Here is a 27,290-nt window from a genome sequence, read left to right on the forward strand (position 1 = left end):
AATAATATTTTATAAAAATATCTTCTTCTTGAGGCGCCTTCTCCTAGCGGAGGTTGGCGGTCCACATAGCCAGCTCTGGACGTGATGTTGCAGCATGGAAAGCATCTTCTGAAGTGCAGTTGTGCCATCTTCGGATGTCCTTCAGCCATGAATTCTTCCTCCTGCCAATAGACCTTTTCCCCTGTATTTTACCTTCAATGAAGAGTTGTAATAGCTGGTACTTCTCGCCTCTCATAATGTGCCCTAGATATTGGGTTTTTCTTTTTTTAACAGTAAGTAAGTTCTTTTTGTTTCTTCATGCGATGAAGGACTTCATCATTTGAAATTTTCAGCACCCATGGTATTCGGAGTAGGCGGCGATATTGATACATTTCAAAAGCATCAATTCTTTTTTTCTAGATTTTGGTCAAGGGTCCAGCTTTCACATCCAAAGAGAAAAATGGAGAATACATAGCACCGAATCATTCGCATTCTTAATTGCACACTTAGGTTCGATTTTGTAAATAGCTGTTTCATGCTAAAAAATTGCCTCCTGGCCTGTTCTATTCTAGATTTTATCTCTCTCTTGGAATCTATAAAAATATATTTGTAATAATTAATTTATTGAAATTGTGCTGGACAAAGCGGAGGTGGGACAGATTTTCGCCTGGATCCCCAACTTCATCTGTCAGTTTCAAGTTCGTTCCAGTTGGAGTATATAATCCTAACTTCTTTCGCTTATTCATAAATCGCCCGTGAGTAGTAGCTCATTTCAATCAGGAATCAGGCCATATATTTAGATAATAATATGAATAATAAATAATAAAATATTATATATATATATATTGATAATAATAATAGTAATAATTTAATGAATGTAATGCTTACTGTATATGTCAAAAGAATTGGTTTGCAATGCTTTAAGCGTGAAATTGTAGTTAGTACATAAAAATTGTGAAAGCCTCCGTGGCTCAGGTGGCAGCGCATGGGCCTCTCAACGCTGGGTTCCGCGGTTCGAATCCCGGTCACTCCATGTGAGATTTGTGCTGGACAAAGTGGAGGCAGAACAGGTTTTTCTCCAGGTACCAGTAACATGCACACGTTAATGTATTAATTATTTTAAATTCATTCAAGGTTCAATCCGTGAGCTGTGCTGTATTATAGTGGTGGAGTACAAGTTTGAATCGCGCGCCGGCTCGTTTGGCAACCACGGCTAGTGTGACTTCCGCTTTAGTCTGCTTAAAAGGTGGTCCGGAGAATAGACAGTAAATACTGTTGGAATTGTAACAAAATAGGTTGTGCCTTTGATAGGCCTGGACATTGCAAGTGTGACAGAGCGAAGACACAATGTAAATGTTGAAGGCTGTAATGGTGTAAAGTGCGGAGAATAGTCTCCTAGTCTCCTAGATAAAGGTGCTCTTGAAACATTGTATACTTTGAATACTCTGTAAAAGAAAATTGGGAGGAAGTAAGAATAAATAACCACCTAATCGATACTTTATTAATGCCTCAGGCAAAATTGAATAAAATTAAAACTTACAGGACATGTTTCGACCACTTAGTGGTCCTCTTCAGCTGTATAAATAAAGAACTGAAAAGAAAAACATTGACAATAAGCACAAATAAACGTTCTTTGGAGACTCCTTTGATAAAAATGGAGGTCATCAGAATAGGTCATCTTGCCTCTCGTTCTTGTTTGGAAAAGATGTTTATTTGTGCTTATTGTCAATGTTTTTCTTTTCAGTTCTTTATTTATACAGCTGAAGAGGACCACTAAGTGGTCGAAACATGTCCTGTAAGTTTTAATTTTATTCAATTTTGCCTGAGGCATTAATAAAATCGATTAGGTGGTTATTTATTCTTACTTCTTGATTAAACATCGATACGGTCATGAAATGGACAACTTGTAATAAAATTGGGAGGGTCGTCTCCTTGAAAGGAGCCGCAGCGCTCATTGATGAATGTATAATTAGTGAGCCTCAAGCTCAAGGTTGTTATTTGATATTCTAAAATTGTTACCCTATCTTATGATCTTTTCTACCTGAAAATTGTAAAGTCTTATTTCTGAAAAAAAAAGAAAAAGGGGGGGGGGGGAGGAGAAAAGATAGCTGAAAAAGAAATATAACCATAATTTTAAAGTTTTCTGATTGTCTTCATTCATTACAAGTGATTATTTTCAATTTGACCGTATTGAAATTCAATTATTAAATGTTAGATAGATATTCAATACTAGTTAAGTCTTTATGACTATAACAAGTTTGAGTATGGTACATGTTTTGCCTGGCATTGCAGGCAGCATCAGCCATGATTCTATCTCCAAGTCAGAGCTCTGAGTGGATGCTATATTAGGATTAATCATAGTAAATATTATTTACATAACAATAGCAATGGAGTGATCAAGCCATCCTGTTTTAAAGTACTAATGTGATGTCCAAATCTTGTTCACATTTAATGGAGATAATATTAACTGTCAACATTCATGAGTTAGTAATGAGAACAGCTTGATACATGGGTTTGAACCATCTGTACATTTTTACAACTTATTGGAGATTAACTTGTGGTAGAACTATTCTTAAAAACTACTTTTTACACAATTTACATTAATGTATACAAACTTATGTTACGTTTTGGAACTGAACTGGTCAATCTTGTCTTGAAGTTTCAATGGGATGTCTTACTCATGTCCTGTCGAATGGAGATAATGCTAATACTGATATGGTATTGTAGTCTATTGAAGTCATAGCATTTAAATATTTCTTTTTATATTTGAAGGACATTAAACACGTTCAGCTTATATGTTTTTTTGGGAAGGTCTAAATATTTTGTAGTCAACCTCACTTCTAGAAGAATGAGTATCAGTTTAATATTTAATAAGATTCATTCATGCCCACACCTTCTTTCACTTCTGTCCACCACAGTATCTCCGTAACAGAGAGTGTTGATCACCATTTATTCAGCAAGTGTTTTATATTATCCTTATTCCAATTAGCTGATTATGTCCCAAATGTGGATGAAACATGTCCTATTTTAATAAGTATATGTTATTTCAAAATTAATAAAATAACTTTTATATTGTAAAGGTGGAACTTTTCACTGAATATTTATAACACTTATATAAGTGACAATACGGGCTCAACATGAAATTTATTTGTAGCGGTGACCCTCCTTAAAAGGCCATGCTCCCTCGGATGGCATTACACCACCTCTGCTGCCTTTAGCCTTCTGTTGAACCCAAAGAGAAGAATATGTCGGAAATGTTCCTTTTGACACTACATTTTCTGATATCCACAGCAGTACTCAATTCAATACATAACTTGAATGACAACACATGTTCTCCAAAACAAGAAAATGAAATGGCATTTGGCTTTTAGTGCCGGGAGTGTCCAAGGACAAGTTCGGCTCGCCAGATGCAGGTCTTTTGATTTGACGCCCGTAGGCGACCTGCGAGTCGTGATGAGGATGAAATGATGATGAAGACGACACATACACCCGCCCCCGTGTCGGCGAAATTAACCAGTTATGGTTAAAATTCCCGACCCTGCCGGGAATCGAACCCGGGACCCCTGTGACCAAAGGCCAGCACGCTAACCATTTAGCCATGGAGCCGGACTCCAAAACAAAAATGACAGTCAATAAATAAAGCCATTACGTGCAGAGTTTAACACGTATTAGTTACAGAAGAATGGAAAAACAAGTTGAAGCTGAGTTGGGAGAAGATCAGTTTGGCTTCAGAAGAAATGTAGGAACACGTGAAGCAATCCTGACTTTACGTCTGATCTTAGAGGATTGAATCAAGAAGGACAAGCCCACATAAATGGCATTCGTAGATGTAGAAAAGGCATTTGATAATGTTGACTGGACCAAGCTATTTAAGATTCTGAAGGTGATTGGGATCAGATACCGAGAACGAAGAATTATCTACAATCTGTATAAAAATCAGTCTGCTGTGATAAGAATTGAGGGCTTTGAAAAAGAAGCAGCAATCCAGAAAGGAGTGAGGCAGGCTTTTCAATGTTTACATAGAACAGGCAGTAAAGGAAATCAAAGAGGAATTTGGAAAGGGAATCACAATCCAAGGAGAAGAAATCAAAACCTTGAGATTTGCCGATGATATTGTTATTTTATCTGAGACTGCGGAGGATCTTGAGAAGCTGCTGAATGGTATGGACGAAGTCTTGAGTAACGAGTACAAGATGAAAATAAATAAGTCCAAAACAAAAGTAATGGAGTGTAGTCGAACGAAGGCTGGTGATGCAGGAAATATTAGATTAGGAAATGAAGTCTTAAAGGAAGTAGATGAATATTGTTACTTGGGTAATGATGGCAGAAGTTGATGCTTGTTGTTTTAAGGGGCCTAACATCGAAGGTCATCGGCCCAGATGGCAGAAGTAAGGAGGACATAAGATGCAACTAGCACAAGGGCTCACTTCAAACATTGATATAGGAATTAGAAAGATGTGTTTGAAGACTTTCGTCTGGAGCGTGGCATTGTATGGAAGTGAAACATGGACGATAACTAGCTCAGAAAGAAAGAGAATAGAAGCTTTTGAAATGTGGTGTTACAGAAGAATGCTGAAGGTGAGATGGATAGATCGAATCACGAATGAAGAGATACTGAATCGAATTGGTGAGAGGAGATCGATTTGGCTAAATTTGACGAGAAGAAGAGATAGAATGATAGGACACATCTTAAGACACCCAGGACTTGTTCAGTTGGTTTTTGAACGAAGTGTAGGCGGTAAGAACGATAGGGGTAGACCAAGGTATGAATATGACAAGCAGATTATAGCAGATGTAGGATGCAATAGTTACATAGAAATGAAAAAGGTTAGCATAGGATAGGTTGGCATGGAGGGCTGCATCCAACCAGTCTATCGACTGATGACTTAAACAACAACAACAATGTGCAGAGTACTAGCATGCAAAAGAAAAATGCTATGGATTTACGCGCCAACCTGACATGTTAAAGAGTGAAACAATAATTGTACCAGGTCATAATCACGACGCATCGGGCTGAAATAAGTAAGTCCCAATTAACCCAGATGCACCCGTAAGCGGTTGGTATGCACTCTGTCCTCCGGGGTAAACATCTATAATCGTACTGGACCGCACTTGTATTGGAAAAGTGGTGGAGAAAGGAAGAAAAACAACAATGGCTGAGGGCTTACTTGACCTAATATGGTTTTTTTCCTTCTTTCCTCATCCTCTCCTTCTTTCTCATCTTTCCTTTTTCTTCTGCTTTAGAAAAAGCAGTGGAAAAAGAAAGAAAAAGAACAGTTGTTGATGGCTTATTCGATCAAATATGGCTTCATTTTTTCCTTCTCTCATTCTTTCTTTTCTTCCTTTCTTCTTTTCCTTCTTCTTATCCTTTAGAAAAAGCTATAGAAAGAAAGAAAGAAGGACTAAAGTTGCTGAGGACTTACTCCATTCTTCTTCTTCTTTTCTTTTAAGAAAAGTGAGGGAAAAGGAAAAGAACAATGGCTGAGGTCTTACTGAATCAAATATGACCCATTAGGTTTTTTGGCTTCTTTTTCTTCTTCCTAAAGAAAAGCGGTGGAGAAAGACAGAAAAAGAACAGTTGATGAGGGCTTACTCGATCAACTACTGCTCCTAGTTTTTCTTTTCTTCTTCTCATTTCTTATTTAGAAAAAGAAGTGGAGAAAAAAGAACAAAGAAGAGTTGTTATGGGCTAACTCAATAACATATGGCTTTTCTTTTTCTTCTTTTCTTATTATTATAATACCTTATTCATTCCAGACTTGTTTATGGCACTCCAGTCTACAACACCACTAGAAAGTTGGCAGATTCCCATCAGTTTCAGTGAACATGGCAACACCACATAATATCTTTCTCAGTTATGTAACATACAGCACACGTTGTGAAGAAGATGATGACGATGATGAGTGCTGTTGTGCCCCAGCATTCAAAACAGTAACAGTTTGTCTCTATTTATCTAGTGTTTTATCATCCATTTATGTTTGTGACTAGTGTTTTCATTACCTTTTTCTGAATTAAGTACTGTGTAAAAGAATTCACCTGTGAGATCCATTACAGAGTTGGAGTTGAAGACATAAGTTTAAAACCATCATTAAAATATATTTTTTCTGCAAAACTTTATTTTTCAATTAGAAGACATTACTTCCTCTGTTTCCACTGTGAGCACAGCGACATGTTAGTATGTTTGTGTTTCAGGTGGTGATATTGTTAAATATGATGGCACTGGTTCTACAAGTATTTATGGAAAGTACTTTGACGACGAGAACTTCGACGTTCACCACACCGGACCTGGCTTTATCAGCATGGCAAACGCAGGTGACGTAAAACATCCTCCCAACATTTTGAGTTCAGTTCTTTTTTTTAATATTGTGAGCAATGAAACCTTCTCAAGTATGAGGGTTTGTACTTGAATAGTGGTGACTATTTTCTTGCAACCCTCCATATACAGTAGACATCAGCATGCTAACTGGAGAGCTCTACAGCCTGAAGCTCGGAAGCTGTTCCTTGACCTTCAAAATCAGATCAAAATCATAGAGGCTTAAGTTCAGAAAGTATTGGACCAGGCCCATCAAGCACAAAATACAGCCATATTCCTACCACTGTAGACTCGGTCAAAAGCTGAAAACAAAATATCTTCCACTTTCATAAATTTGAACGCATGAATATTTGAACAGCAGAAAGGCTCATTTGCATCTGCATGCTCATGTAGATGGCATTCCATGCACTTTCTGCTGTGTTCATAGCAGAGGTCAGTTCCTGTGTTTCTTGATCTGTCTCAACTCATTTTCTCAGTTTCAGTTTGGGTGAATGTAATGCAATGTTATGCTAATTTTGCATTGAAATTTGTTTACACGCTGACATCTCCCACCATGAAACTTCTGATTAAACATCGCTATTCATTCAAGAAAATAGGTTTATTTAGCACAGATATGCAGATTTTTAACATCTGAAGTTGACATTGCATGAAATCACAACATCATCTTCAATTTACCTGTTGACTGGAGCTATCTGCAACATCTGGCCCCCTGTCGTGCTATGGGCATGTGAAATGAATGGAGCACTCGGGCATACCCAGAAGAATTTTCAAATTTGAAGACCCTGGGACAGATGACTGAATGTTTTGTGACGACATGACTGGTATTTATAGTGAGTTCTTACCAAGAGAGCTCCTATTTCATCAAACTGTTTATCATCCTTCTTCTTAAGAGCAGACGGTGCGATGTGAAAGTGCTTCACTATACGAATGAATGGTAACCACCACTCCTTGACAGACAAATATTTGGCATAGCATGTTGTTCTCATATAAAAGACACACCCTGAGGCTACATGCGCCTATCTTGTAGTGATGAGCGAGTTACAGCGTGACGTGATCACAATCTTTGGACCGCTCGTGGTGTGGTTGCGATCATGGGAGTGTCTTGTTATTAATTTCACATCCCTTTAACTACTTTTACACTTTTTGGAGATGCAGAGATGCCAGAATTTCATCCCGCAGGAGTTCATTAATGTGCCAGTAAAGCTTCCGACACAAGGCTGACGTATTTGGGTACTTTTAAATACCATCGGACTGAACAAGGATCGAATCTCCAAGTTGGGCTCAGAAGAACAGTGTTGTACTGTTTGAACTACTCAGCCCGGCAGAGTGCCTTGTTATTGTTTCGTGAACAATGACTTGACGTACAAGAACTGTCATAGATTGCTACTCTTCCTCTTTCGATAAGATGCCATTTCTGTCAACTTGCCTCCTAATACTATACTGAACTCAGGTGGAAATATCACAGGTAGGAAAGGAAAATCCCCCTGAGCCCTCCAAAAATAGAGGGAGGAATGCATATTTGTTAGTATTCTAGGCAAGTCCCATGAACCATGATGCAATTTGAACATGTGCTTAACAATAACATTTAAAGTTAAAAATTTCATTGTTCTGTATTTAAGAATATCACAATTAAAATTGAAATAATTGACAAGGAGATTCCACCTGTTCAATACCAAAGAATAAGAAATGTAGAGAATTACATTCTCATTTAATAATAATTAGAAATGGTACCGGTTTCGACCCTAGTCCAGGTCATCATCAGCCGATTAAGAAATGGAAGACAATGCATAGGGTCAGTAGAAGAAGCAATATGAAAAGGAAATGAACGGGGGGAGTGTACAGATTCAAATGCAACAACTGCAATTCCTCCTACATCGGACAAACTGGCCACAACTTCAATATCAGATACTCCGAACATATCAACACCATTAAATACAATAGATTCTCTGTCATAGGACAACACATACAAGACTCCAAGCATAGTTTCACCAATATTGAAAAAGACATGAAAATACTTAAAATTATAAACAAAGGTTCCCTCTTAAACACTACTGAAAATTACTTTATCCACCTTGATCAGTACTTCAATCCAAATCTCAACTTAAACGACATTTCTGAAAAACCAAATATCCTTTTCAACTTCCTAATTCTTCTTCTCAAAAATTCTAAATTTCAAAACCCCAATTCTATTTTCCATGCCTTACAAAGTTCCTACCCACATTTTCTACCTCCAATAACCCACCCTCCTAACCCACCCTAAACTACCCCTCCTTCATCTCCCTACCTTATCCTTCCTCAACACCATTTAATCTTCAATTTCTTTCACTCTTCTCTTTTTTCCACTATTCCTCTTCGTCTATTAATTTATTCTATCTTTTCTCAAAAAAAAAAAATTCATTTCCACCTTAATTTCGATTTTTCTCATCCATACTCAACTCCTGCCTTACGCCGATTTCGACTACTTCAATCTAAAAATTGCGCACTGTGCATATACGTTTTCATTTGTTTCCGGTATTGCGCTTTTTACTATATTTTTTTCTCTTCACAATTGTTTCTTCACGTCAACTGTTCTAAGATTTTATAGGAGCACAATTACTTACTCAGTTATATTGAATTGTATTATATTTATCTATATACTTACTTTCCCGCAACCAAGGAAAATAACTGGATCGTCAAGCTATTCTCCATTTTACTTTGGCGTTTGAAACCACAGTGCCTGATATTGAATGTGTCGCGCTGATCACCGGGAGCTGGCAAGTTGCTTCAATGAATCTGCTCGTCTTCAACTCCTACACAAATATGGACCTTCGTATGTGTTCGATTGTGATGTGACTTTATGCCTGACAGTGTTTAAATAACTGGCTTTGAACAGTCCTCCGCTATTCGGAATCATTGTGGGACTTTGCCTAGCGCTACGTGTGCCTTGCTGCCGCTAAGAGAATTGCGCACTGTTTTTCTTTTGAATGACTTGTATTTTACTTCCTCTGAGTTTTACAGTGTCTACCCCCGTTCAATTCCTTTTCATATTGCTTCTTCTACTGATCCTATGCATTGTCTTCCATTTCTTAATCGGCTGATGATGACCTGGACTAGGGTCGAAACCGGTACCATTTCTAATTATTATTAAATGAGAATGTAATTCTCTACATTTCTTATTCTTTGGTATTGAACAGGTGGAATCTCCTTGTCAATTATTTCAATTTTAATTGTAACAATAACATCACACTGCATGACAATTTCCTAAAATTGATATTACTAGCGATGACGAGGTTTAAGTTCGGAAGGAGCAGGTTCAGTTTTTATGAGTACTTGCAATAATTTGACTCTGTTAGAAAACATTAAATCTGCAAATGTCCATACGGTTGGCGAGCACGGTGATGCTCCTTCCTTGACCTAATCCCCTACCACATGTCGTGATACCATGGCCAGTCACATTCACTAGTGCGATGTATAGGGTTATAAGGGCACACAGTAATCACACTGGAGTGAAACCATGAAATCATGGCTGATCACAGTAACAGCGTAGCAAGTAACAATGTTACTAGTAATTTTTTAAGTATCAGTGAAAAAAATCACAGTTCATGAAATATCGCCCATCGCTGCTATCTTCAAGAGATTTATTGCTCATATTGGTCTGCACTGACTTGAGTTTAGCCACTGAATCAATTCACAAGTGGACATGTTTTGGCTCTTCGAGCCATCAAACACTTAAATGAGATTAATAGCACATTAGCGAGTAGATGTACAAAACTATTTTAACCTATGAAGCATGTTTTAAGTACTGCTTTTCACTGCAGCGCTTCGATCGTTGTTCAGAGCATGCATGCTCAGTACGTATATCTGTAGACTGGTCACAAATGCCATTGCAGAAGCATTTGCCCTATTTACATTCGGACAAATAATTCAGGCATCAATTTTTTAAACTGAGACAAAGTCTCTCATGGTGCATTTGGCACTGCCGGTGGCTCCAAGTAGCCTAGGCAGTGGCCTCCACGGTATGCACTAGCCATGCGTCTTGGTGGGTGCGCTATTTACCAACTGATGAACCCAACTTAGCAGACAGGGGCAATATGCTGGCAACCAGGAATGAGTCGGCTGGAAAATTTATAATGTCCAATAACGGACCATTTATATTGGTATTATTGTAAGTGGCATGTTCTGAGCTATCAGTGGAGAGAGAGCACGGAATGACATTGTCTGTCTGTTAGGTCATCAGCCCAGAGGCTGGTTGGATCCTCAAATAGCACCACCAAAGGTTATGCGGTTATAAGGAAACTGCAAAAACCAATGGCAGCACCAAAATGAGGCATACTAGGCAAGATGAGGAGTGAGGTAGTTTGCCATTGCTTTCCTCACTGGGTCAGAAAGTACTATTGCAGCACAGCTGACCCTATGAGCAGCACCTTTCATAACACTCAGATGCTCCGAATGTCATTACTCAGCACTACCCATACCCCAGCAACTTCCATATTGTCACAGCCATGGATGTTGACTGGGACTTTCTTGGAAGCTACACTTTACTCTGGCCTGTGCCAAGAGATGGGTGCAAAAGTACTGTATCCATCAAGAAATGACAGCAGGCAGAATGACATTAGTCCAGTCGTGATTTTAAAAGTAGAAAGATCACAATATAAAGGTAAAATTTGAATTCAAGAGGACAAACTGGGGCAAATGTTGATTTATATGAAGAGGAGTTAGGGATTGGAATAATTTACCAAATTCTTTGAACTTAAAGACTTGGAAAACAACAATAGGGAATCTGCGACTGCCCTAAATCCAGATCAGTGGTGATTGATTGTTTGATTGATTGATTGATTGATTGATTGATTGATTGATTGATTGATTGATTGAAGTTTTCATAAATTTGCCTTTGTTACCGAAGTAAAGGGTTTCCATGTCTTGTTCTATTGTAAAAAAAAATGTCCATAATCTGTCATGTGTTTGCTAATAGCTGGATATGTAGAGGCGTTAAATATGTTCTAAAAGTATCTTGTTGAAAAGTTTCTATCTGTCTGACATTGCAATCTTTACAGGTAAGTTTGTAAATTACTGAAAATGAAAACTTATTTGAAGTGTTGAAAAGATTCCTGATGCTGGTGCACTCATGGGGAGTCCATTTTATTGTTAAAGGTGAAGTAGTTATTATTTAAGACAAATTTTAAAATGTTAATGAACTTGTTAATTTCTATGGTACTCAAATGACTATGTTTTCATAAATTGTTATTTATGAGAATGATAGTTTCTTTTATTGGGATGTTTGAGTATATGTTGGTAATATCGAAGAAATGTAAAGAATGGCTGGGTTGTATGTTTAAAGTTTTAGTGATATTGCAACTAAATTCTTAATAGTTGTTTTGTTATGAAATTTGTAGTTGATATTAAGAAAGTTCTCTATATATTGAGATAATTTATATGTAGGACTGTTCTTGAAATTTTTGATCGGTCCGATAAGAATATTCATACATACATACATACATACATACATACATACATACATACATACATACATACATACATACATTATCATTATAGACTGTTATGCCTTTCAGCGTTCAGTCTGCAAGCCTCTGTGAATTAACTAAACGTCGCCACAATCCTCGATTTGCAACTACTGTTGTGGCCTCATTTAGTTCTATACCTCTTATCTTTAAATCGTTAGAAACCGAGTCTAACCATCGTCGTCTTGGTCTACCTCTACTTCTCTTACCCTCCATAGCAGAGTCCATTATTCTCCTAGGTAACCTATCCTCCTCCATTCGCATCACATGACCCCACCACCGAAGCCGGTTTATGCGTACAGCTTCATCCATCGAGTTCATTCTTAAATTAGCCTTTATCTCCTCATTCCGAGTACCCTCCTGCCATTGTTCATACCTGTTTGTACCAGCAATCATTCTTGCTACTTTCATGTCTGTTACTTCTAACTTATGAATAAGATATCCTGAGTCCACCCAGCTTTCGCTCCCGTAAAGCAAAGTTGGTCTGAAAACAGACCGATGTAAAGATAGTTTCGTCTGGGAGCTGACTTCCTTCTTACAGAATACAGTCGATTGCAGCTGCGAGCTCACTGCATTAGCTTTACGGCACCTTGATTCAATCTCACTTACTGTATTACCATCCTGGGAGAACACACAACCTAAATACTTGAAATTATCGACCTGTTCTAGCTTTGTATCACCAATCTGACATTCGATTCTGTTGAATTTCTTACCTACTGACATCAATTTAGTCTTCGAGAGGCTAATTTTCATACCATACTCATTGCACCTATTTTCAAGTTCCAAGATATTAGACTGTAGGCTTTCGGCACAATCTGCCATTAAGACCAAGTCGTCAGCATAGACCAGACTGCTTACTACATTTCCACCTAATTGAATCCCTCCCTGCCATTTTATACCTTTCAGCAGATGATCCATGTAAACTACAAACAGCAAAGGTGAAAGATTACAGCCTTGTCTAACCCCTGTAAGTACCCTGAACCAAGAACTCATTCTGCCATCAATTCTCACTGAAGCCCAATTGTCAACATAAATGCCTTTGATTGCTTTTAATAATCTGCCTTTAATTCCATAGTCCCCCAGTATGGCGAACATCTTTTCCCTCGGTACCCTGTCATATGCTTTCTCTAGATCTACGAAACATAAACACAACTGCCTATTCCTCTCGTAGCATTTTTCAATTACCTGGCGCATACTGAAAATTGATCCTGACAGCCTCTCTGTGGTCTGAAACCACACTGGTTTTCATCCAACTTTCTCTCAACGACTGATCGCACTCTCCCTTCCAGGATGCCAGTGAATACTTTGCCTGGTATGCTAATCAATGAGATACCTCGATAGTTGTTGCAATCCTTCCTGTTCCCTTGCTTATAGATAGGTGCAATTACTGCTTTTGTCCAATCTGAAGGTACCTTACCAACACTCCATGCTAATTTTACCTCTATGAAGCCATTTCATCCCTGCCTTCCCACTGTACTTCACCATTTCAGGTCTAATTTCATCTATTCCTGCAGCCTTATGACAATGGAGTTTATTTACTATCCTTTCCACTTCCTCAAGCATAATTTCACCAACATCCTTTTCCTCTTCCCCATGAGCTTGGCTGTTTGCAACACCACCATGATGATTTCCATTTACATTGAAAAGATGTTCACCTCTCCAGTGATTCCCTGGGATCTATTATGAGTTCACCTGAATTACTCAAAACACTGTTCATTTCCTTTTTCCCTCCCTTCCTAAGATTCTTTATTACTGTCCAGAAAGGTTTCCCTGCTGCTTGACCTAGCCTTTCCAGGTTATGACCAAAATCTTCCCATGACTTCTTTTTGGATTCAACAACTATTTGTTTCGCTCTGTTTCCTTCATCTACGTACAAATCCCTGTCTGCCTTGGCCCTTGTTTGGAGCCATTTCTGATAAGCCTTCTTTTTACGTTTACAAGCTGCTCTCACTTCATCATTCCACCAAGATGTTCGCCTTTTCCCATCTTTACACACAGTTGTTCCTAGGCATTCCCTTGCTGTTTCTATTACAGCATCCCCGTATGCCACCCATTCACTTTCTATATCCTGAAGCTGCTTACTGTCTACTGTTCGAAACTTCTCACTAATCATATCCATGTACTTCCATCTAATTTCCTTGTCCTGGAGATTTTCTGCCCTTATTCGTTTGCAGACAGATTTTACTTTCTCTACCTTAGGCCTAGAGATACTTAGTTCACTACAGATCAGATAGTGGTCTGTATCATCGAAAAATCCCCGGAAAACTCGTACATTCCTAACAGATTTTCTGAATTCAAAGTCTGTTAAGATATAGTCTATTATGGAATGTATTCGTAACAGCTAAACCCATACTAGCACAGAAGTCCAGCAAACGCTTACCATTCCCATTAGCTTCCATATCTTCCCCACATTTACCAATCACCCTTTCATATCCTTCAGTTCTATTCCCAACTCTCGCATTGAAATCGCCCATTAGCACTATTCTATCCTTGCTGTTGACCCTGACCACGATGTCACTCAATGCTTCATAAACCTTGTCAACTTCATCCTCATCTGCACCCTCACATGGTGAATACACGGACACAATTCTTGTCCTAATTCCTCCAACTGACAAATCTACCCACATCATTCGCTCATTTACGTGCCTAACAGAAACTATGTCGCGTGCAATGGTATTCCTGATAAAGAGCCCTACCCCAGACTCTGCCCTTCCCTTTCTAACACCCGTCAAGTACACTTTATAATCTCCTATCTCTTCCTCCTTATCTCCCCTTACCCGAATATCACTTACTCCTAGCACATCCAGATGCATCCTCTTTGCTGACTCAGCCAGTTCTACTTTCTTTCTTCCATAAGCCCCATTAATATTGATAGCTCCCCATCGAATTCCATTTCGTTTGCCAAGTTGCTTCCAAGGAGTCCCTCGCCTGTCAAATGGGAGTGGAACTCCGTTACTCCCATAGGTCCGAGGCTTGCTTAAAATGTTCTGAGCTCGGTCGATTCATGAAGCAGGATGCTGCCCTACTTGCACATAGTCCAAGTGAGGATCTCTCCTCTAATGGGTTATGGACCACCGGTGGATTGTATAGTCCTAGCCGCCTGAGCACAAGGAGGGCCAGGACTCAGAATATGTCCGAGATTTTTTATCAGTATAAGTGTTTTTGTCCATTATTACTGTAATGTTTCCCATATCTGTTTTAGTTATGGTATTATAAGATTGTTATTATATAACTAGCTGATGTACCCGTGCTTCGCTACGGAATTCTACATTGTATACAGAATTCTATGGTAGGTAGTGTACACATGATCAAGATTGTATCAAATTGAATAGCTCTTAACATCACCCTAGAAACGCGACGGGGAAGTCACCAAAGTCTTTTCTCATATGAAGACTGGGTTAGGGAATTTTCAATGTAATGGTACGCCCGCTTGCCTACCATCAGTAACAATCAGGTTGGGGAGATTTCATGATAATGACAGACACCCACTCTCCACCTGCATATTTACATCCTCAGAAAGACTGTCTTAGTGGTTTTCCCTACAGAAATGAACATAGGTAATTACAATGACGTCAGTAGGAATGGTGCAATGCTTACATATCAAATACTCGATCAAATGAAAAACCACACATTTTCTCACTTTTAACGAACAGTACTTCACTGCCGATCTAACAGTCCAAAGTTCCAGAGCTGGAATGACCAAACCACACACAGCCATGATCCGTGAACACCCTTTGTCTTTTTTCGGGGGGGGGGTCGAACAGGGTGCAGAGTCACAGGACAATAAGTATGCCCTTTTACTAATCTGTTTCCTAGGAGTACCCAATGAGTAGCAAAATCTCAATTCACTACGCTGCTGGCAGAAAAATCTATCTGGCTTGGAGGCAAAATTTCCTCCAAGCCAGAGGAGAAACCCCCTCTTTACTGCTAATTTGAAATAAACTGAATGTAGAATGTATTTAATAGCAGTGAAGAAGAAGCTTTTCTTAAGAAACGGCTCTTCTCAGGGTTGAATTTTGAGTTATTTAGTGAATTGTGGTGCTATAATTTGGAATAGGCCTAAATTGTAATTTTAGACCAGGTCATACTACTACTACTACTAAGTGAGCCTCTGCTTTAAGCGTACACACTGATCATTCAAAGCAGTGCATCAGAGTAGGAATCGAATAGCTGGAATACTATGAGGAACCAGTGAGTTACGTACCAGCAGTACGGTATCAGAAAATGTATGACCCAGAGGAATGACATGCTGAAGAAGAAAGTTTTCTAACTCCTCAGCTATTTCCTGCCAATATTCAGTCAGGCTGTTATACTTGGTATGCAGCAGTAATCCCATCTATCGGAGTTGGGGGGTAGCATAAGAGATGAAGAACATCACAACAAACAATGGTCAATGTAGTGTTATTGTTGATCAATGTTATGCGCTTTCGATAATGTACGCCTTCATATTTAGTTTCCTTCTGACTCTGATCATAGTCGGTATGGTAAAACCGAATAAAATATAAATGGTCGGAAATTGTATTCTCCATAAATTCTGTTATGTCGTACTTTTCGATAGGACCAATAACACAAGTATTTAAAAATACAATTTTAGGTGCCTTCCCCTCAACTACAGTTTCATCCAGGGTGAATAAAATTGTTTATAGCTTAGACTGTAGTTTCTTATTACCCAATTCTGTATACCGATTTTTATTAAATTCTGTTGACCCATATTCTCATGGCCCGGCGTTGATATGGACTTAACACAGATATTCATGAATTTGTGTTTTTGTTGATATCACAGCCGGTACATAAAAATGTGTAAGACATAAATGATTGGAAATTTAATTCTATATAACTTTAGTTATGTAGTATTTATCGATAGGACCACTAATAGTATAAATATTTGAGAATTAAATTTTAGGCCTTCCCCTAAACTACCATTTCACTCAGCGTGAATAAAATGATTTATAGCCTAGTGGCTCATCCCCCGACTTTACATACCGATTTTCATTAAATTCTCTTCAGCTGTTTTCTCGTGATGCATGTACAGATAGACAGACAGACAGACAGACAGACAGACAGACAGACAGACAGACAGACAGACAGACAGACAGACAGACAGACAGACAGACAGACAGACAGACAGACAGACAGACAGACAGACAGACAGACAGACAGGCGTACGGACGGACAGACAGACAGACAGACAGAAATTATGGAAAAGTAAAATGTGCATTTCCTTGTTACTGTGGACATGACCGATACAGAAATACCATTATTTTCAAATTCTGAGCAATGTACAGACAAAACTCTTATTTTATATATATAAATATAATATAATATAAGTTTGTTGCATGTGATCGCTTTGGTCTTGCCATTAATGCGAAAAAAGCGTAGGTACTTGCTCAACCTGCCCCAGGATTAACACTTCCTGAGTTCAGTATTTCCATCTTAGACACAACACTGGAACAGGTTGATCACTTTTCATATCGGTGAAGCATCTTGTCTAAACAGTGTACCTGTGAACAAGATGTTGATAAAAGAATTGGGGCTGCTCATGCAGCATTCGGACGGTTAATGCACAGTCTTCATGAATAACGACGTAAAACTGCATACCAAACTCATGGTGTACAAAGCTGTTGTCATTTCCACGCTGCTGTATGGCTGTGAAACTTGGACACTAATGCTGTGATATCGAGCGCTTCCACCAACAGACAATGAGACTCATCTTGAATATTAAGTGGGAGGACTATGTGGGTGAAACCAGGCTTCCCCGCCAAATTCTTTATGGTGAACTTTGTTCCGGCAGTAGAACTCATGGAGCCCCTCTTAAGCGTTTTAATGACCAGCTGAAACACATCATGAAGACAACTGGTGTAGATACACAGATATGGGAAGAATGTGCTGTGGACCGCTCACTGTGGCGGAACACTACATCCACCGCTGTCATCTTGTTTGAAAGAGAATGCCGCAGACATCAAGAGGCCAAGCGACAAGCAAGAAAACTCCGTCAATTACAGCCTCTCCCTCCTCCATCCATTCAGTGTGATTTGTGAGGGCGTATGTTTTATGCCAGGATTGGTCTATTTAGTCATTGTAAACACATCCATAAACTGAGTTGAACTGGTCAATGTATGCAGGAAGAAGTTATATATACTCAGATTGAGTTACTGCCGATGGCAATAAAATTGTTACCTTAGAACGGGGTGGTCTAGGGAGCGGTGATAAGGGAACAGGGAACTGGAAATCAAGTAGGGATGACATAAAATTGTTAGTGTTGAACTGTAGAAGTATTGTAAAGAAAGGAATAGAATTAAGTAATTTAATAGATATATATTTACCAGATATTGTAATAGGAGTTGAATCATGGCTGAGAAATGATATAATGGATGCAGAAATCTTCTCACAGAACTGGAGTGTGTATCGTAGAGATAGGATAGGAATGGTGCGAGGGGGAGTATTCATTCTGGTGAAAGAAGAAGTTGTAAGCTACGAAAAAGTTAAAGATGAGACACATGAAATTCTAGGTGTAAGGCTCATTTCTAAAGAAAATAGGCAACTTGATATATTTGGAGTGTACAGACCGGGAAAGGGTAGCACTGACACGGATTCAGAATTATTTGATAAGATAATCAGCTATGTAGGAAACGACATGGAAAGAAATGTGATTGTAGTGGGAGATCTGAATTTACCAGATGTCAATTGGGAAGGAAATGCGAATGACAGGAAGCATGACCAACAAATGGCAAATAAGTTAATATGGGAAGGACAGCTGATTCAGAAAGTGATGGAACCAACCAGAGAGAAAAATATCCTGGATGTGGTGCTGATAAAACCAGATGAGCTCTATAGGGAAACTGAAGTAATAGATGGTATTAGTGATCATGAAGCTGATTTTGTCATAGTTAAAAATAAATGTGAAAGAAAGGAAGGTCTTAAAAGTAGAACTATTAGGCAGTACCATATGGCTGATAAATCAGGCACGAGGCAGTTTCTAAAAAGTAACTAAGATCGGTGGAAAACGGTAAGAAAAAATGTAAACAGATTCTGGGATGGGTTTAAAGAAATTGTTGAGGAATGCGAAAACAGGTTTGTACCTTTAAGGGTGGTAAGGAATGGTAAAGACCCACCTTATTATAATAGAGAAATAAAGAGACTAAGAAGGAGGTGCAGACTGGAAAGAAATAGAGTTAGAAATGGCTGTGGAAGTAAGGAGAAATTGAAGGAACTTACTAGAAAATTGAATCTAGCAAAGAAGGCAGCTAAGGATAACATGATGGCAAGCATAATTGGCAGTCATACAAATTGTAGTGAAAAATGGAAGGGTATGTATAGGTATTTTAAGGCAGAAACAGGTTCCAAGAAGGACATTCCAAGAATAATTAATGAACAAGGGGAGTGTGTATGTGAGGATCTTCAAAAGGCAGAAGTATTCAGTCAGCAGTATGTAAAGATTGTTGGTTACAAGGATAATCTCCACATAGAGGAGGAGACTAAGGCTAAAGATGTATTAAAATTTACATATGATAACAATGACATTTACAATAAGATACAAAAGTTGAAAACTAGAAAAGCGGCTGGAATTGATCAGATTTCTGGGGATATACTAAAGACAATGGGTTAGGATATAGTACCATATCTGAAGTACTTATTTGATTATTGTTTGGTCGGAGGAGCTATACCAGATGAATGGAGAGTTACTATAGTAGCCCCTGTGTATAAAGGAAAGGGTGATAAGACATAAAGCTGAAAATTACAGGCCAGTAAGTTTGACATGCATTGTATGTAAGCTTTGGGAAGGCATTCTTTCTGATTATATTAGACATGTTTGTGAAACTAATAACTGGTTCGATAGAAGGCAGTTCGGTTTTAGGAAAGGTTATTCCACTGAAGCTCAACTTGTAGGATTCCAGCAAGATATAGCAGATATCTTGGATTCTGGAGGTCAAATGGACTGTATCACGATTGACCTGTCTAAAGCATTTGATAGGGTGGATCATGGGAGACTACTGGCAAAAATGAGTGCAATTGGACTAGACAAAAGAGTGACTGAATGGGTTGCTATATTTCTAGAAAATAGATCTCAGAGAATTAGAGTAGGTGAAGCTTTGTCTGACCCTGTAATAGTTGAGAGGGGAGTTCCGCAGGGCAGTGTTATCGGACCTTTATGTTTTCTTATATATATAAATGATATGAGTAAAGGAGTGGATTCAGAGGTAAGGCTTTTTGCAGATGATGTTATTCTCTATAGAGTAATAAATAAGTTACAAGATTGTGAGCAACTGCAACGTGACCTCGAAAATGTTGTGAGATGGACAGCAGGCAATGGTATGTTGATAAACGGGGTTAAAAGTCAGGTTGTGAGTTTCACAAATAGGAAAAGTCCTTTCAGTTTTAATTACTGCGTTGATGGGATGAAAGTTCCTTTTGGGGATCATTGTAAGTATCTAGGTGTTAATATAAAGGAAGATCTTCATTGGGGTAATCACATAAATGGGATTGTAAATAAAGGGTACAGATCTCTGCACATGGTTATGAGGGTGTTTAGGGGTTGTAGCAAGGATGTAAAGGAGAGGGCATATAAGTCTCTGGTAAGACCCCAGCTCAAGTATGGTTCCAGTGTATGGGACCCTCAACAGGATTACCTGATTCAAGAACTGGAAAAAATCCAAAGGAAAGCAGCTCGATTTGTTCTGGGTGATTTCCAACAAAAGAGTAGCGTTACAAATATGTTGCAAAGTTTGGGCTAGGAAGAATTGAGAGAAAGAAGAAGAGCTGCTCGATTAAGTGGTATGTAAAACACTTCCAAGATTAAAATTATTGTGTCCACCTTTTCAATACAAATATATTTTAGTGATTAAAATCTACATGAATTAAAAACACTAGTTAGGGACATGTTTTGCCCTAGTTATGGGCATCTTCAGCCTAATACTAAATCTTAAGGTCAAGAATTAAAACTATAAACATTGGCACTTAATAGTAAACTTAACTTAATACTAAATACAATGGGCTTATGTTTTTTACATAGTTTACAATATGTACATTAACTTTGCCAGAATTTACAAACAATGAATTAATTTATTTTATATGACTAGACATCCTAATTGTAGATTGGATTGATCACAGCGTGAATTGGGGTTTCTCAAATTGTATTGACTAGAGATTTATCACAGCGTGAGTTGGGGTTTCTTCAATTGTTATGGTCGCCTGAGTCGTAAGCATTGTTACAAAACCGGAACCTTGGTTACAGTCGTTCATGTTAGGGTATGAATCAGTTTGAATATTCCTTTAGAAAGAAGCATGGTTATGTATTAAGATTGAAGCATGTATATTGGAAACTATTGCTGATCGGATAAAAATATTTTTTTTTAATATTACGTCATTCTTGTTGATTAACTTCCCATTAGTGCATTGTTCAACCTTGGGAGGAATATGAGTTGTCTGAAATTGTCTTGTCGACGTTAGCTGAGACCAATTGTTCCGGTTGTGTCTGTATTGATGCTGTAACGGTGGGGCGGAGCGTGGAGGGGAAGGGGGAGTGAGTTTCAAATCGTGCGTTCGTGTTGTTGCTTGAGAGGCGTTACTCAAATTGGATTGGGCGGGACTAGCATTAGGCCTAGCTATGGAAGACTCTCTATCTGGCATTCTAGCAGTAATTTCACAAATAAAGGGCATTAGTTTGTGGCTAAGTTTTGTTGACGATACTTTTGTGATCATCAATAAGGACATTACTAACAGTCACGATATATTAATTTCACTGAACGAAATAGATCCTAACGTCAAATTCACCAAAGAAGATGAGGTCAATAATTCTATAAATTTTTTGGGTTTAACAGTTACACGCTTGAATAACACTTTTGAATTTCAAATTTTTAGGAAACCTACTCATTCAGATTTGTCCTTACATCCTAAGACCCAAAAACTAGCTGCCTATCATAGTCTAATGTATAGGGCACTAAAAATTCCTCATTCGCCAAAAAGTTTGGAAACAGAGCTGAATTACATAAGACAGTTAGCTCGGTTCAATGGCTTTAAGGTAAATGTAATCAATCAGTTAATTCATAAGATCAAAATTAGGCTATCTTCCAACCTAGTCCCAGAGAAATCAAAGGTCAACAGCTACTCCACATTTACGTATAATAGCCCGGCTATCCATCATATCACTAATATTTTAAAAAAGCACAGTGTCAACATAGCCTTCAGGACAATAAATAATAATCAGAACATATTCCTCAACCACAATAGAGTCAATAATAATAACAACATTTACTCAGGATCTGGTGTTTATAGGTTAAAATGTGCCCAATGTGAGTTCACATATTTTGGACAAACAGGGAGGAGCTTTTATACAAGGTATCTGGAACATTACAATGCTTCCAAGCATAACAAGTATTCGGCCATGAGCCAGCATATGACTGAAACAAGCCATAAGTTCACCTCAATAGAGAATGATTTGATGATCGTTAAAAACCTAGGGAAAAGGAAATTATTGAACGAAACGGAGAACTTGTACATTTATCTGGAACAAACTTATAATAAAAATAATAATCTTAACGATGTCATTGAAAATAAAAATCCGTTATATGAGACAACTCCGAGGTTAATCCAGGCCGTAAATCAGAAAAAAGTGCCCAGTATGTTTAAATCACAGAATGCATGCGCTCCAATAGCCACGCCTAATGCCAGTCCCGCCCAATCCAGTTCGAGTAACACCTCTCAAACAACAATACGGACGCACGATTTGAAACTCACTCCCCCTTCCCCTCCGCCCCTCTGTTACAGCATCAATACAGACACAACCGGAACAATTGGTCTCAGCTAACGTCGACAAGACAATTTCAGACAACTCATATTCCTCCCAAGGTTGAACAATGCACTAATGGGAAGTTAATCAACAAGAATGACGTAATATTAAAAAAAAATATTTTTATCCGATCAGCAATAGTTTCCAATATACATGCTTCAATCTTAATACATAACCATGCTTCTTTCTAAAGGAATATTCAAACTGATTCATACCCTAACATGAACGACTGTAACCAAGGTTCCGGTTTTGTAACAATGCTTACGACTCAGGCGACCATAACAATTGAAGAAACCCCAACTCACGCTGTGATAAATCTCTAGTCAATACAATTTGAGAAACCCCAATTCACGCTGTGATCAATCCAATCTACAATTAGGATGTCTAGTCATATAAAATAAATTAATTCATTGTTTGTAAATTCTGGCAAAGTTAATGTACATATTGTAAACTATGTAAAAAACATAAGCCCATTGTATTTAGTATTAAGTTAAGTTTACTATTAAGTGCCAATGTTTATAGTTTTAATTCTTGACCTTAAGATTTAGTATTAGGCTGAAGATGCCCATAATTAGGGCAAAACATGTCCCTAACTGGTGTTTTTAATTCATGTAGATTTTAATCACTAAAATATATTTGTATTGAAAAGGTGGACACAATAATTTTAATCTTGAAAGTGTTTTCCTTATTGTATGTTCAATACGGACCAAAATGAGATTAGTTACTTGTAAGTGGTATGTTCCGAGCTGTCAACGGAGAGATGACGAATAAGTTTGAGTGGTGTTTATATAAGTAGGAAAGATCACAATATGAAGATAAAGTTGGAATTCAAGAGGACAAACCGGGGAAATATTCATTTATAAGAACGGGAGTTAGGGATTCGAATAACTTACCAAGGGAGATGATCAATAAATTTCCAATTTCTTTGAAATCATTTAGGAAAAGGCTAGGAAGACAACAGATAGGGAATCTGCCACCTGGGTGACTGCCCTAAATGCAGATCAGTATTGATTGATTGATTTTTGTTTCAAGTTGGATAAATGGACGTTAGTGATATGGTTAGTAGGAGGGATATTGTTATCTGTAAGTATGTGTTGGTAGTTTTATTTTTTAACTTCAAATTTTATTCCTTCTTGTTTATCAGTAGAAAGGAGTGAGATACCTGTCAGTGTCTGCTGTATTGCATAACGTATTTCTTTGACTGATTTTTGGTTGCCACTTGTGTTTGAGTCCCTTATTTAAGATTGTTTGTTCTGTTTCATCAAAAAAAAACCTTGAACTACATTTTTGACTGGAGTGTAGTCTTTGGTTATTAATGATAAAAATTGTTCTGTTTGTATTTCAATTGGTTTGTTTTCAGGAATTTTGGAACTAAGTTGTTATGAAGGTACATCTTGAGAAAGGTTATGTTTTTACCGATGTTAGCTGTTTTAAGTATAGAATTAAGATAAGCATTTGCCCTTCTGGATGCCTGGTTGGCATTATCATTACAAGTAATCATGTTCATGAATTGTCTTGAGTACGTATACTGCGTTCATGATCTTTCTTTCAAACAAATTTATGTTAAAATCATTTCATACATCTATATGCTAATGTGTTTGTGTGAAGAGTCTACTTTTGTTTCATAATCATATTTTTAGATTATAATACTGTGTACATATATTTTTTTCACAAGTTTATTGTACAAAACATGTTTTTAAGTAAGTACTGTTTTTAAAAATGGCCACAAATGCCATTATGGAATTAGGGAAGCATTGTCCCCTACTTACGTTTGTTTGTGTGCATTCAAAATGCCTGTGATAATTAATGGTCCCGCTGAGTGTAATTCCTTTTCTAAATGGAAAAGGCGTGAAAGCTGTTGAAGTGTATAGAAGTGGGTTAGAGTGTTCGAAGAAGGCCACAACAAGAGGCATAGTCTGTCGTCACTAAGACTTGGTGCAGAAACTTGATTCAAAGTTTCGATAAAACAGATGCTTTATAATTTCTTCACTAAGTTATGAGTTGCCTGAAATTTCAAGTAGTGTTCTTTATGAAAATGTGTCAGGACACTTAGATTATCAGAAGCTGTGCTCACACAATCCATGGCATGCTCGCAAATGGGATTCTTTAGCTTCATGACAATGTGCGAGACCTCATTGCTCATTTGGTTGATCATCCTCCACCACCCAGTGTCTAGTGACTACTACTTGTTCCTACACTTGAAAAAGCATGTAGGAGGTCAGCGCTGCAGTGGCTGGCACATCAGGTGGCACATTTCTATGAGGATGGAATCACAACCTGGCTTCACGATATGGCAAGTGCGGTCTTACATGTACAAAAAGAATTGTTTAAATAATTTTGTTACTTTTTTAAATGTCAGAACAATACTTACTTAAAAACATGCCTCCTATGTTGTTCATATCTTGCATACAGTAGTTTTCAACATCCCTTATTAAATACAATTTGTTTTCAGGAAAGAATACTAATGGCTGTCAGTTCTTCATTACAACAATCGCTACCCCATGGCTGGACGGACATCATACCGTCTTTGGAAAGGTGGGTATTTGTTCCTGTGTTTGTCTGCATGAAGAAGCTGGGAGCTCATAGAACTGTCATCGTGTTTATAATCGTTTGTTGTTTTCAGGTTGTGGATGGTCAGGATGTGGTTCATAAGATAGAAAACCTGCCCACGGATCCGGAAGACCGCCCAGCAAAGCCCGTGGTCATCAAGGCCTCGGGAATCATTCCGACGCCATCGCCCATCTACGTTTCTGATGACCCATACGAGTAAATAACATCTTAATGTAGTCTTACCACAGTAACCGCACAATAATACGTATATGTTATAAGAACAATGTGGTAACGGTCCATTCTATTCTGTTTTCATGCTGCAGTATTTGGGGATGGATTCAAGCATCAGCAATACCCCTTGCATTTTCTTGTTCAATTCTAGCTTTCTTTCATTGGATGATGAAGAAGCTAGATGCAGCTGCTCCCTGACTGTTGTCCTTTCTCAAGTTCCTTGTTATTTAAGTGGTACCTTCCCCTGATAATGTATTTTGATATAATTCTAAAATAAATGAACAAATTATTGTTGATCATTATGTTGTCATTGTAATGTGGAGTGTGTGATGTGGGAGGTAAGTAGGGTCGGTCCTCGCCCTGTGTATTGCCTTCTGCATAAACCGTTTTGACTGTTTCACCTTTCTTAGCCTAGTTCTTAAATTGAACTGGAATAAGGTGATCATGCTCCTACATTCTACAGGTTTCTGTTCTTTTGAAATTGACCAAGCCTGTAATTTCTACAAGATCAAGCATAAGGTTTTACTTATAACCAGTTTCTACATTTGTGGTAACAAGTCCTGTTGCTAGATTGAACTTAGTGGCAGTCATGAACCAAGGATGTGGTTCAGAGAGGCAAATATATTGTAGAAGTAAAGATTGAGCAAATGACTAAGAGAAGACGAAATAGTCGATGCAGGAAGCGACATAGTGCATGTTGATAATGGGAACTCGAAGCTACCATTTACATATATTCATGAAATTATATTTTCATTTGTAGAAAGCCTCTAAGATGTTCATAAAATTTGAAGCTAAATTACGTTTACATTTTAAATAGCACAATTATTGTGCTGTGGTTGTCCTTCCTCTTAAAACCTCATTAAATATTTCTGTTCTTAATGCACAAGTTTGATAGCAAATTGCTCATCATGAACACATTTTTTCTCCAATATTTTACATTACAAATTTCTGTCCAGAAGTTTCATCAAAACTGTGAGCTTGCATTTCGGGTTCCAACCTCACTGTCAGTAGCCTTCAAGATGGTATTCTGTGGTTTCCCATTTTCACACCAAGTTGTACCTTAATTAAGTCTAGAGCTGCTTCCTTCCCACTCCTATATCTGGTGAGTGAAGGTGAACAGGGTACAATGGCTTTGACGTAGGGATTCTTTAAAAAAGAAAACAGCTGAAGTAGTTTCAAGAGACTTGACTAAAGAAGACGTCAGTTCAATGTCAATACTAGGTGAATGATCAATAAAAGTTTATGTTTTCTGTTGTGTTAAGTATATAAATTTCATTATTCGTCCGTATTGAACCAAGATTACAATTTTAATAAATTGTTTTCTGTTGTGTAACAACCTATTGCACCATTCCGAGTCCAAATCTCGCAGCATTCAAGAAAAATCCACAGCTAGTGTCGGTGAACATCTCAGGGATTACAGCAAATAAAAATATTCTTTTTTACGTGAATTCGAATGAGAATCATTCAATGCAATGCTTCCATATACGCCAGATAAGTTTTACAAATATTTCAGATTTAAATCAACTGCAGAATCAACAAATATTTACTAGCTATGCCATAATATTAATTTATGTACTAATATTATAATCTATTAATAATATATATTGTCCCTTTTTCCGGGGTCACTCAGTCGGGGAGCGAGAGTCCCAAAGGGTGGAACGTTCCAAGGGCCAACTTTACTGTTTCGGGACAGACCTTCTGAATTATTTTTATTTGCAGGGCTATAGGTGACTGGATAGGTGACACAGCATGAAAAAAAATCGGAACAAACTAACAATAACATTTATTAAATAAACAACAGTCTGGTCAATGCAGATGCGAAAAGGAAAAACACTATTTACAAAAATACAACTCAAATTGACTGCTTCCAAGCTGTAACATGAATATATGTACACAGCATGCTTATGGGTTCCATTTGATTCAACCTGTCTTC

At 37.9% G+C, this 27,290-nt stretch overlaps 1 protein-coding gene across 1 annotated transcript in view; it reads left to right on the forward strand.

Moving 5' to 3' along the window:
* Positions 1-25,653, forward strand: part of LOC136877207 (uncharacterized) — a 131,481-nt gene extending 105,828 nt beyond the window's left edge. Inside the window, exons 3-5 of the mRNA XM_067151041.2 lie at positions 6,172-6,291; positions 25,029-25,111; positions 25,200-25,653. Coding sequence (XP_067007142.1) covers positions 6,172-6,291; positions 25,029-25,111; positions 25,200-25,346 — 350 coding nt within the window. The 3' untranslated portion in view covers positions 25,347-25,653. The remainder of the gene's footprint in view (positions 1-6,171; positions 6,292-25,028; positions 25,112-25,199) is intronic.
* Positions 25,654-27,290: the final 1,637 nt, after the last annotated feature.

The sequence above is a fragment of the Anabrus simplex genome, chromosome 7, assembly GCF_040414725.1.
Source record: "Anabrus simplex isolate iqAnaSimp1 chromosome 7, ASM4041472v1, whole genome shotgun sequence".
Classification (NCBI taxonomy): domain Eukaryota; kingdom Metazoa; phylum Arthropoda; class Insecta; order Orthoptera; family Tettigoniidae; genus Anabrus; species Anabrus simplex.